The 13,154-nt window shown below is 41.2% G+C and overlaps 1 protein-coding gene across 1 annotated transcript; it reads left to right on the forward strand.

Moving 5' to 3' along the window:
- Positions 1-544: 544 nt before the first annotated feature.
- On the forward strand, positions 545-13,070 carry LOC130910164 (tyrosyl-DNA phosphodiesterase 2-like). The gene is made up of 5 exons (XM_057827177.1): positions 545-698; positions 5,141-5,296; positions 5,375-5,466; positions 12,229-12,347; positions 12,423-13,070. The coding sequence occupies exons 1-5, from the start codon at positions 553-555 to the stop codon at positions 12,894-12,896; spliced, it is 987 nt and encodes a 328-aa protein (XP_057683160.1). The 5' UTR covers positions 545-552; the 3' UTR covers positions 12,897-13,070.
- The last annotated feature ends 84 nt before the right edge of the window (positions 13,071-13,154 follow it).

A 13,154-nucleotide genomic window follows, 5' to 3' on the forward strand; every position in this document is an offset into this window, starting at 1 on the left:
GTGTATTTTTTCATTAAAAAATTACCATGTATTTTACGTTTTTTTTTTTTTTTTTTTCATCAAAAAATGACCTTTGTATAGTAAGGAATTTTTAATTGAAATATTAAAAAGCCTTACTATACATGGTTATTTTATTAGAAAATGCCTCATCTGTGGTCTTCTTTTAATTAAAAAGCAGACCACAGATGAGGCATTTTTTAATTAAAAAAAAAAGTAACCATGTATAGGCAGGCTTTTTTAATCAAAAAATGAGCATGTACAGTGTTTTTTCCCTCAAAAATGACCATTTATAGTCAGGCTTCTTTACATCAAAAAGACAATGTATAGTATTAGTAAGGCTTTTTAATCAAAAAATGACCATGTAAAGCAAGGCTTTTTTTTCACTTAAAAAAACCCATGTATCGTGTGGCTTTTTTTTTTTTTTTTTTTTTTTTTTTATAAAAAAAAAAAGACCATGTAGAGTAAGGCATTTTTTCATACAAAAATGACTAAATATAGAAAGCCGTTTTTTTTTTTTTTTAAAATCAAAAATGACCAAAATGGCGGCCCCAGATGTGTTACCCTTTTGTGATTCTAAGTAACCCAGCTCGCCCTCCTGTGGCAAACCTTGTAATTATCCGCACAGGAAGTTATTTTACAAGTTTAAGGTCAAAGTCTTCTTTTAAAGCTGACAACATGGCGGATTCAAGAACAATGAGGTTAGCTAAGGTCACGTATTGATGATAGGGACTTTTCAAAGGGATAATAAATGATATACAGATGTGATTTTTACTTGCTAGGTTGTTGTTACGTTTTATATTGTGTTTGAAATATGAAGTCGAATAGCCATTTTGGCTAGCTATATGCCTGGTTTTGAAATCTGTCCTATTGTAATTACCGCTATAATTTATCTAAATGGTAGAAAATTGCACTTGAACGGCACTTCACATTTTTCTTTCATATTTGAATGCTATTTCGATTTGTTTTTCACTTAAAATACGAGGCTATTTTTTGGCAGGATCAACCCGGTAGCCTCGCGGAACGAGGGCGAGCGAGGGGGCGGGACAGGGCAGCCCCCCTTGCTCGCCTTCGTTCGGTTGCACAGGTCACATTTTGGGCACGTACAGTGGGGCAAATAAGTATTTAGTCAACCACTAATTGTGGAAGTTCTCCCACTTGAAAATATTAAAGAGGCCTGTAATTGTCAACATGGGTAAACCTCACCCATGAGAGACAGAATCTGGAAAAAAAAAACAGAAAATTACATTGTTTGATTTTTAAAGAATTTATTTGCAAATCATGGTGGAAAATAAGTATTTGGTCAATACCAAAAGTTCATCTCAATACTTTTTTATGTACTCTTTGTTGGCAATAACGGAGGCCAAAGGTTTTCTGTAACTCTTCACAAGCTTTTCACACACTGTTGCTGGTATTTTGGCCCATTCCTCCATGCAGATCTCCTCTAGAGCAGTGATGTTTTGGGGCTGTCGTTGGGCAACACGGACTTTCAACTCCCTCCACAGATTTTCTAAGGGGTTGAGATCTGGAGACTGGCTAGGCTACTCCAGGACCTTAAAATCCTTCTTACGAAGCCACTCCTTTGTTGCCCTGTTGTCATGCTGAAAGACCCAGCCACGTTTCATCTTCAATGCCCTTGCTGATGGAAGGAGATTTTCACTCAGAGTTTCTCGATACGTGGCCTCATTCATTCTTTCCTTTACACAGATCAATCATCCTGGTCCCTTTGCAGAAAAACAGCCCCAAAGCGTGATGTTTCCACCCCACATGCTTCACAGTGTGTATGGTGTTCTTCGGTTGCAATTTAGTATTCTTTCTCCTCCAAACACGAGAACCTGTGTTTCTACCAAAAAGTTCTATTTTGGTTTCATCTGACCATAACACATTCTCCCAGTCCTCTTCTGGATCATCCAAATGCTCTCTAGCGAACCGCAAACGGGCCTGGACGTGTACTGGCTTCAGCAGGGGGACACATCTGGCAGTGCAGGATATGAGTCCCTGGCGGCGCATTGTGTCACTGATATTAACCTTTGTTACTGTGGTCCCAGCTCTCTGCAGGTCATTCATTTAGGTCCTCCCGTCAGTGGCGCCACCAGGGAGTGGCCAGGGGTGGCCTTGGCCATCCCTATAAATTTGTTGGCCACCCCACTGGCCACCCCGCTAGCCAGTATATCGTATCCCTGTTGGGAAGTACTTTTTATGTTTTGTTCATTCAGTAATGAACATTAACATTGTGTTAGGAAATACCCAGTTAAGATATGATTTCTTCTGTACTTGCTTTTATTTGTACCTGTCAGCACCTGCTTTTCCCCAGTAATTATTTTCTTTTGGTAAATGCACACTTTATGCCTAATATATACATAACACAATAAAATTGTAGGGAACTCAAAATGTTGACTGGACAGTTATGGACTATGCAAATTAAATCATTAGCATTTAGCAACATGAAATATCACACAATACACCAAAGTATATCAGTAGCCGTGTCCTTAACTTTTTGTTTTAGTTTTTCCCTGACCTTTTTACTGCAATAATATAATGAAAACCTGAAATTATGGCTTTTAGTTTCGGTGTGCCACCCCAAGATTTTAAGTGGCCCCATCTGGCCACCCCTATGAAAAATTTCTGGTGGCACCACTGCCCCCCGTGTGGTTCTGGTATTTTTGCTCACCGTTCTTGTTATCATTTTGACGCCACGGTGTGAGATCTTGCATAGAGCCCCAGATCGAGGGAGATTATCAGTGGTCTTGTATAGACCTGTCGCGATAACAAATTTTAGTGTGCGATAATTATTCTCATAAATTATTGCGATATGCGATATTATTGCGCCCCCCCCCCAATTTTTTAAAAACTAATTTACAATAACACAGTGAGAATACACTATATATTAATACATCAAGTACACCCATTTAAACGTGATAAATATTGACTAAATTCAAAAATACTTTTTAAAAAATCACTAAAAACAATAGACCATGCCTCTTAAGTAAAAAAGCAATAATATTGATACCGCACAAAAACACAGAATAAATAAAATGTGTTTTTAAAAAAAAAAAAAATTGCACTTAATAACAAGCATTTAGGCAAATGAAAACTTTTCCCGTCATAGCCTCTGCAGCGGTGTTCCATAGGGATGCAACGATACAGTTAAGTCACAGATCGGTACGATTTTTGATACGAGGGACACGATTTTCGATCCGATTTAATACATTTAATGCTCTGTTAAAAAAAAAAAAAATTTTCGTTTTTTTTTTTTTTTTTTTTTTTTTTTTTTTTTTTTTTTTTTTGCTAACGAGCAAAAATTAAATTGGCATCATATAAACATGCATTTTAATGCATAATATTTATGTGCTTACTTCATACTGATCTGAAAAAAGTTTGTATAAAAGTGCTGAGAACAATCTTTACTGTTTGTAAAGTGAGGCAGGGCACACTGTTGACTGCTACAGCTCTCTTAGCAGCTAGGTTTACTACATGAGCAAGACATCCTATTTGTGGTCCGAATCCATCTGTGTCACGTACTGAATTAACAATATTTGCAACATTATCTATAGTCTCTGGTATGGATTGATTTGGCCTTCTTAACTTCCATTCAGTCATGACAGTTTAGAATTCATCTATGTAGTATATGGACTACGTGTCCCATAATCACTCTGGGCTCACGTAGCCAATGGCATGGGACGTATCACATCTAGTTTGCCATTTCATGATATCTAGTGTGTGGGCGCATTAAAAAAAGTTAGCAAGCACTGCTGAAGTCACGTCTGCTCATTACTAAACAACACCATACTTTCATAAACGGGACGAGTTTGAAGCACAGCGCTCTTAATTTCATTCAGCTGTTCGGTGTCAAAGCGAGGTTGTTCGTAGCAGCCAAGTCGGTAACAATGTTTTGGCGGACTTCGTTGTAAATATCCGGCGTTGTGCCGAAAAATAGCCGGCCCGCGTGAAATGTCACTCCTGACGGGAGCGTGTCAACAACACTGGCGCGCCGTAGATGGTCCACAGTCACTCGGAGCACTGACGCGGCCGGCATACGTTGAACAAAAGGATATAATGGGAACGATTGGCTCCGGCGCTAGTTTTTGCCAGACCTGGAAGGAAGATGCATTTTGCGCAATTGGTAACGAACTTTTAACAGCAGGTCAGCCGCACGCGCGCACGCACGGCGATAAATCGCAGCGGAAAAATTACCGCCTTCATTTTAATTTATCGCGCGATAAATGGAATTATTGCATATTGCGACAGGCTTAGTCTTGTATGTCTTCCATTTTCTAATAATTACTCCCACAGTTGATTTCTTTACACTGCGTGAAGAGTTACAGAAAACGTTTGGGCTCCGTTATTGCCAACAAAGGGTACATAACAAAGTATTGAGATGAACTTATGGTATTAACCAAATATGTATTTTCCACAATAATTTTCAAATAAATTCTTTTAAAATCAAACAATGTGATTTTCTGGGTTTTTTTTCACATTCTTTCTCTCATGGTTGAGGTTTACCCATGCTGACAATTACAGGCATCTCTAATCCTTTCAAGTCGGAGAACTTGCACAATTGGTGGTTGACTAAATACTTATATGCCCCACTGTATGTAACAAAAATGGCTGTAATTTCAAACCCTGAAAAATACAACTACTTACTTGAATTTAAGTAATATCTGAGTCAGGCTAATTTGGTGGAGTGATTATTATTAGTGTATTATTCTGACTATCCACTGATGATCATCATACGTGAATGAGCTCAGCTCCTGCACTCATCTCTGTAAATTGAGAAACACAGCCGATGCTCCAGAAGGAAGTCACTCTAAAGATAGTGGTAACAAGAGTGCACACTTAGCGACGCACTGAAGGGGTTCTCTATCTTACTCCATGAAGTATGGCGAAACTGACAGATTTATGATCATATTTAAGTTAATAATGACAGGTTATATGTTTATTGATTGGAATTAATATTCTGGCAACTTCATAGTGAATATGTCAGCATTTTTTGTAATGTTATTTTTTCTTTCTAACCCAAACCCTAGCCCTAAAAAATTAACCTCCTCATCTTTCAGTACCATTGACTGCGCTACACGTCCAATTTATTTTGACTTTGTCCGTTCCGCTAAGATGAGCTTTTTCTCTTATTATTTAATTGCAGCATCGACTTAACTAGAGACAGTCCCACCGCTTCACAAAAATCTCCCAAGGGCGAAGACGGCGGCTCGGGCCTGACCCTGCTCTCGTGGAACGTGGACGGCCTGGACACGGAGAACCTGATTGAGCGCGCCAGAGGCTTTTGCTCCTACTTGGTGATGTAAGAGAGCTTGGATGTTTGTGGTTTTTCGCTATATTTGTTGCATATTTTAAGATTGTTTTGTCCTTCCTTGTGTAGGTACACTCCCGATGTGGTGTTGTTGCAGGAGCTCATTCCACCCTACGTGCAGTATTTGAAGAAACACGCTGTCAGCTACTTGATCATTCAAGGTCATGTCATGACATTTCATTCGTAAGATGAGTGATTTTAGCTACATTCGTTCATTCGCTGCCATCCCTCCCACTTCAAACGGATTGAACATCTATGGCTGTCAGTGGCAGTCAATGCCAGGCAATTAGATAATTTTGAGCTATTTAAAGCAGGGGTCCCCAAACTACGGCCCGCGGGCCGGATACGGCCCGCAGCCACATTTGGTCCGGCCCCCTGAACAAAAAAAAAAAAAATGTAAAAAAAAAAAAAAAAATTTGTAAAAAAAAAAATTTTTTTTTTTTTTTTTTTTTCCCCCCAATAGAGTTATTTATGTCCTGGCTTTTTTCTGTGAAGAATTGAGCAATGGTTATTTGGTTATTATCTATTTAATTAATACAGTATTATTACATTATATTACATTACATGATATTATATTATATTATATTATATTATATTATATTCAGGGGTGCACATAAGTGGTCCGCACATGCGTACTGGACGTAGACAAACGCGCTGGCCCTCAACGGCTTCCATACGCTTTTGCGTACCGATGGCTGACCACTATTTGCGGCGGACACGAGAAAATAACTTCTCAAAATGTCGATGAGGCAGGCCACACTGAGTAATTACTTCCGTGTTCCCCCACCCCCGTCAAAAGACAGACAGACGACAGAGACGTCACCGGAGCTACCGAAAAAAAGGACTTTTGCTGAAAAGTGGCTACAGGAGGTACCATGGCTAAAAGTGAATGATGCTCGCACGGAAATGCGGTACAAAATGTGCCGTGAGAATCCCAATGTCGCCGATTAGAGCAACGCATTTTATGTAGGGTCAAAGAATTTCAGCCATCCAAACTTTGAAAAGCACGAAAAAAACAGAGAGCATGTGGCAATTAAGCAAACTATCGATGTCAAACAGGACCCCACTCGCCCTATGGACATGTGGCGGAATAAAGGTAATGAACAGCGACATGCACTGACAAACGTGTTTTTGCTCGCATTTTACAAAGCTAAACATACACGTTCAATGAGGTCTTATGAGGAGGACATCCCACTTTTAAAAAGGCTTGGAGTTAATGTGGGAGCCGCATAATGCCCTTTATTTTGAATTGGTGCTTTTATGTTTATTTCTTTACATTTCACTTCAAAGTAATGGCAATTTTGTTGTGCCAGTTGATGTTAATCAAGCATTAACTGTTAATATAATTAATCAAAGTTAATTGGCTCTAAGTAAAGCTTGTCATAAATTTATCGCATCAGGTGGGTCGGCTCTCAAGCTCAATGAGGACCAAGTCACATCTCCAGGTCCTCCTCTGAGAACCTGGGCAAAAAAATTATGTGCACCCCTGATTATATTATATTATATTATATTATATTATATTATATTAAGGGCTGTCAAAGTTATCGCGTTAACGGGCGGTAATTAATTTTTTTCATTAATCACGTTAAAATATTTGACGCAATTAACGCATATGCCCCGCTCAAACAGATTAAAATGACAGCAGTGTCATGTCCACTTGTTACTTGTGTTTTTTGTCTCCCTCTGCTGGCGCTTGGGTGCGACTGATTTTATGCACCATGAGCATTGTGTAATTCTTGACATCAACAATGGTGAGCTACTAGTTAATTTTTTTGATTGAAAATTTTACCAATTTTATTAAAACGAAAACATTAAGAGGGGTTTTAACATAAAATTTCTATAATTTGTACTAAAATCTATCTTTTAAGAACTACAAGTCGTTCTATCCAGGGATTGCTTTGACAGAATATTAATGTTAATGCCATCTTGTTGATTTATTGTTATAATAAACAAATACAGTACTTATGTACAGTATGTTGAATCTATATATCCGTCTTGTGTCTTATCTTTCCATTCCAACAATAATTTACAGAAAAATAAGGCATATTTTAGAGATGTTTGAATTGCGATTAATTACGATTAATTTTTAAGCTGTGATTAACTCGCTTAAAAATTTTAATCGTTTGACAGCCCTAATTATATTATATTATACTATATTATATTATATCATTTTTATTTTATTTACTTTGGTTCCATGAAGAATCCAGAAAGGGTTATTTGATTGTGGCTTTCTGAAAAACAATACATTTTTACATTTAGGCACTCCTGCAATCGTCACACTTTTTCTGTTACAAACTGACCCCGGCCCCTCATCAGAGAAGAGAAGGGTTATGTGGCCCTCACAGGAAAAAGTTTGGGGACCCCTGATTTAAAGTCTCACTGGAACAGCGCCAAACAAAAGTTCTAGCATCATCACCTTGTCCAATGCAGGTTCTTGACTCTTGACACCTTGTCCAATGCAGGTTCTTGACAACTTGTACCACAAGTTTCAGAAAGTGAGATGGTGCCATGTACAGTGGGGCAAATAAGTATTTAGTCAACCACCAATTGTGCAAGTTCTCCTACTTGAAAAGATTAGAGAGGCCTGTAATTGTCAACATGGGTAAACCTCTACCATGAGATACAGAATCTGGGAGAAAAAAAACAGAAAATCACATTGTTTGATTTTTAAAGAATTGATTTCCAAATTAGAGTGGAAAATAAGTATTTGGTCACCTACAAACAAGCAAGATTTCTGGCTGTCAAAGAGGTCTAACTTCTTCTAACAAGGTCTGATGAGGCTCCACTCGTTACCTGTATTAATGTCACCTGTTTTAACTTTTTTTTTTTTTTTTAAAGGAATTTTATTGTCATCATCATCAGTATCATTGACAATCATTGCCATTTACAAAATGTGATATGATTTGCCCGAAGAAAGACGACAAAGGCGGACGAGATAAAGCGTATGCTTATCAGTTTCCCGTCCCCCATACAACTAAAGACGCACATTCAGGCATGGAACATACATCAAAACTGTAGAATAACACAGTCAACAATCTGGGTTTAGTGACTAAGCGTCCGGTCAAGCAGCTCGATTGCATCTTGACTAGAGCTGTCCCGACTAGTCGACATAGTCGACGTCATCGATGACGTAAATCCGTCGACGAGCACAACATCCCGTCGACGGTTAATGAAGGGTTAAAAAAATATATGCGTGGAAAGTTAGAATGTCGGATGCTCTGTTTGCAAGCGGGGAAAGCGGCACAAAGCCAAAAAAAGCGCACCAGAGTGTCCAAAACATTGCCTTATTTTAAAGAAACAAAGGAGAGTACACTCCTCTGTCCTTTCTCTTCAATGCCAAGCTTGGCTGCACGTCGGCCGTGAATAAACACCTCAAGCGCCTTCACGCAGTTTGTAATTTTTTTTCTTTCATTTTTTGTACACCAGAGGGTGCTGTCGCCTTACTAAATAATAATGTTTCATTGACAATGGGCCTATAAATGCTATTAGTATTGTTCTTAACGCTAATTGAAAGGTTTATCTCATGTTATGGTTTATTTTATGGTATAGAAAATTATATAAGGTTAAAAGGTCATAAATATATACAGTATATACAGTGATTGCACTCAAGGGAGAGATTGTCAATGATAAGGTAATAAATTAAGGTAAAGGCAATTCATATAGGCAATTCATTGATATATAAATAAGGTTTAAAAGGAAAAAGGTGAAAAGTTTTTGTTAATTTCTAATTGTGTTGCTTTATTTGTGTGCACCGTAGCTCATACAGTGTGTTTACATCAAGGATGGAATAAAAGTTGTAAACCATCAGTTTAAGAGACCATCTTTTCAATCGGGATGCTACACTAGTTAATTCTATCAGCATTTGAACTCATTGTTTATTTGTGATTTATTATTGTTATTTACGTGTTTATTTGTACTTTAATAAATAATTTGAGTGTTCCAATATGTTTTTTGTGAATTGATAAGCGTCAACAAAAATTTCATTGCTAAATTGGTAAAAAAAAAAAAAAAAAATGTAATTATTAGATTAGTCGACTAATCGTAAAAATAGTCGGCTGACTAATCGGGAGAAAATTAGTCGTTTGGGACAGCCCTAGTCTTGACAAGGATCCTGCAATCCGAGACCCAGGTGTTGGCTATTTTCCCAGCTTTCTTGAGTTGACGTGCTTTTCTTGCAATTTCGGCCAGTTGCGCCACTGTGTCCCCTGGGCCAGGCGTCAGTTGTAATCCAGAAATGATGAGCTCATTTGCGCGTCGGCACTGGTCGAGATCGTCAGCCAAAATTTCCAGCTTCTTGATGGGAACATCTCTCTCCTCGACCGCCTGCTTGAGTTTCTTGTTTTCAGCGCGAATTAAATGGAGCTCTCTGACGATTTCTTGATTCTGGTTTTGAATCAAGCCAGTCAAGGAGACCTCCAACTTCTGTATGGAAGATTTTATTTCATCCAAGTCTCCAGGTTTCTAATTCTTTGGAGCCATACTGGGAGTCGAGTTTGCTGGCCCTGAGCGCTTATCGGTTAAGATAAGAGAGTGCTTCAGAGTGCGTCTGTACGCGGCAAAGGCTGAGCAGCGAATCCACGTTGGTGCTCAAACATGCAAATGCTTCCATGTTGCAGATAACTACTTTTGTTTAGGAATATTTTATTTTTCATTATCGGTATAAAAGACTCCTGACTGCAAACTCAGCCAGTCACACTCCAAACTCCACTATGGCCAAGACCAAAGAGCTGTCGAAGGACACCAGAGACAAAATTGTAGACATGCACCAGGCTGGGAAGACTGAATCTGCAATAGGTAAAACGCTTGGTGTAAAGAAATCAACTATGGGAGCAGTTATTAGAAAATGGAAGACATACAACACCACTGATAATCACCCTCGATCTGGGGCTCCATGCAAGATGTCACCCCGTGGCGTCAAAATGATAACAAGAACAGTGAGCAAAAAACCCAGAACCACACTAGTGAATGACTTACAGAGAGCTGGGACCACAGTAACAAAGGCTACTATCAGTAACACAATGCGCCGCCAGGGACTCAAATCCTGCACTGCCAGACGTGTCCCCCTGCTGAAGAAAGTACACGTCCAGGCCCGTCTGCGGTTGGCTAGAGAGCATTTGGATGATCCAGAAGAGGACTGGGGGAATGTGTTATGGTCAGATGAAACCAAAATAGAACTTTTTGGTAGAAACACAGGTTCTCGTGTTAGGGGGAAAAAAATACTAAATTGCATCCGAAGAACACCATACCCACTGTGAAGCATAGGGGTGGAAACATGCTTTTGGGCTGTTTTTCTGCAAAGGGACCAGGATGATTGATCTGTGTAAAGGAAAGAATGAATGAGGCCACGTATCGAGAGATTTTGAGTGAAAATCTCCTTCGAGCAGCAAGGGCATTGAAGATGAAACGTGGCTGGGTCTTTCAGCATGACAATGATCCCAAACACACAGCCAGGGCAACAAAAGAGTGGCTTCCTAAGAAGCATTTCAAGGACCTGGAGTGGCCTAGCCAGTCTCCAGATCTCAACCCCATATAAAATCTGTGGAGGGACTTGAAAGTCCGTGTTGCCCAACGACAGCCCCAAAACATCACTGCTCTAGAGGAGATCTGCATGGACGAATGGGCCAAAATACCAGCAACAGTGTGTGAAAAGCTTGTGAAGAGTTACAGAAAACCTTTGGTCTCCATTATTGCCAACTAAGGGTACATAACAAAGTATTGAGATGAACTTTTGCTATTGACCAAATACTTATTTTCCACCATGATTTGGAAATAAATTCTTTAAAAATCAAACAATGTGATTTTCTGTTGTTTTTTTTTTCACATTCTGTCTCTCATGATTGAGGTTTACCCATGTTGACAATTACAGGCCTCTCTAATATTTTTAAGTGGGAGCTGTTTGAATGGAAGTCTAAGTGTCCGGTTGGTCTGAACAGTTTTAATGTTTCACATTGAGAGCATGACATACTCCCATTGTGATCATTCAACATACCTCGCTTATTACAAAGCAGCGAACAGGAAGGGGTTATGGGGGAACAGAAGAAGAAAAAAAAAACAACAAGAAATACATTCACCGCCTACACTAACTATGAATATGTTGGCCCTATCGTCAGCTAGATGTATTTCAGATTGACACCATGTGGGGGGCCTGTTGACCAGGGAAAGAAGGGGAGGGGGTGGGCGACTCTATAAGCTGAGTGAGTGGGGGGGATGGAGTGTACACAAATCAGCTCTGTGATCCAGAAACCAGTAATCGTGTGAATCCCTTGTGAGTGTAAGCCTGTCGGCAACCGACCCTGCGCCTTCCCATCGCCAATCCCGGCCCGGGGCCCCCCCCTCGAGCATGCCCAATCACATACAGCCACGCAGACAAGCGGAGACGCTGCGCAGGCGCCACCCCAGGGCCACGGCCCCCACCCAGCCAGCCTGCCCGGCCCACGAGCCACAGCTCCTCAACCGGCACGGCACGCCACGGGACGCTCAACGGCCCACCAAGCCCAAGGCAGGGTAGCGTCCCCCGCCGGAGCAGGCGACACCCAACCGATACCCTGGCGTCCGGCCAGAGACCCGCGACGGAGTGCAGGGCGGGTACCCAGGCAGAGAAGACAGGGGAAGGCGGATGCAAGAGAATGCTGAGGAGCCGCCGCGGGGCGGCGCGAGATCGCAGCCCCGACCGCCCCCCACGCCATAGAGAAAGTGTGGAACCCAACTACCACCCTATTACTGTGGCTGCCAGGTCCTTGGCTGGCACCCATTACCCAGCACCGTGATGGGAATGTGTGTGGGAGGGTAGTGCAATGGCATGCATTAAAATAGGAGAGCTCGTTTTAGGGCAGCGGGACCACTGCATGGAATTTCTAACCGCCCTTTGCCGGAGCTCCCTCGTGGATTTTTCAAAAAATGATAAATATGTGGTGTCCCAGCAGGTTGCGAAGAAGGCTACTTCACCGGCATGATGCTAAAGAAGTCTTGCGTGAAGCTAGTGGAGAGTGAGATCGTCACTTACCCGACTACGCGGATGAATCGTAACCTGCTCATTGCAAACGTGGGCACAAAACCATATCGGAAAGTTAACTTTATGACAGAATACATTTACGTTAGTTTTTTTTTCTCTGCCAAGGTGACGCTGCGGGGCGCCAAGGTGCGTCTAATGACGTCGCACTTGGAGAGCTGCAAGGACCACTCGGGCGAACGCATGACGCAGTTGCGCGAGGTGATGCGACGCATGCAGGACGCGCCCGATGACGTCAGTGTGGTGTTCGGCGGCGACACCAATCTGCGAGACGCTGAAGCGGCAGCCGTGGGCCTCCCCCCCGCTGTCTGCGACGTGTGGGAACGTCTGGGGAGCCGCGAGCACGTCCGCTACACGTGGGACACCCGCGCTAACACCAACAAGAGCCACCGGTACACCAGCCGCTTCCGCTTCGACCGCCTGTACCTGCGGCCCGCCTCCGCCCCCAGAACGCCTCGCCTGGCCTCCGACAGCATGGCTCTGGTGGGCTTGGAGAAGCTGGACTGTGGACGCTTCACCAGTGACCACTGGGGAATCTACTGCAGCTTCACCACCACCCACTCAAGCGACGAAGCGTCTTAACTGCATCCTTTTATTCTTTGATTCCATTTTATAAGGAATATGTAGTATATAAATTCAACCACCAGGGGGTGTCATAAGTAAAGTTTATTTTTTCTGTCTTTTCCATTTTATTGGATGGCTGGATTTTTAAATACAGTGTTCTCCTAAAATTATTGCAAAATTAAAACTTTGTTTTAACAATAAATAACCATGTTTGGTCATTTTTTTCCCTCCAAAATCGTATCGAAAGGCATTTAAAAAATAAAATTCAAAAAAGGA

The sequence above is a fragment of the Corythoichthys intestinalis genome, chromosome 22, assembly GCF_030265065.1.
Source record: "Corythoichthys intestinalis isolate RoL2023-P3 chromosome 22, ASM3026506v1, whole genome shotgun sequence".
Lineage (NCBI taxonomy): Eukaryota > Metazoa > Chordata > Actinopteri > Syngnathiformes > Syngnathidae > Corythoichthys > Corythoichthys intestinalis.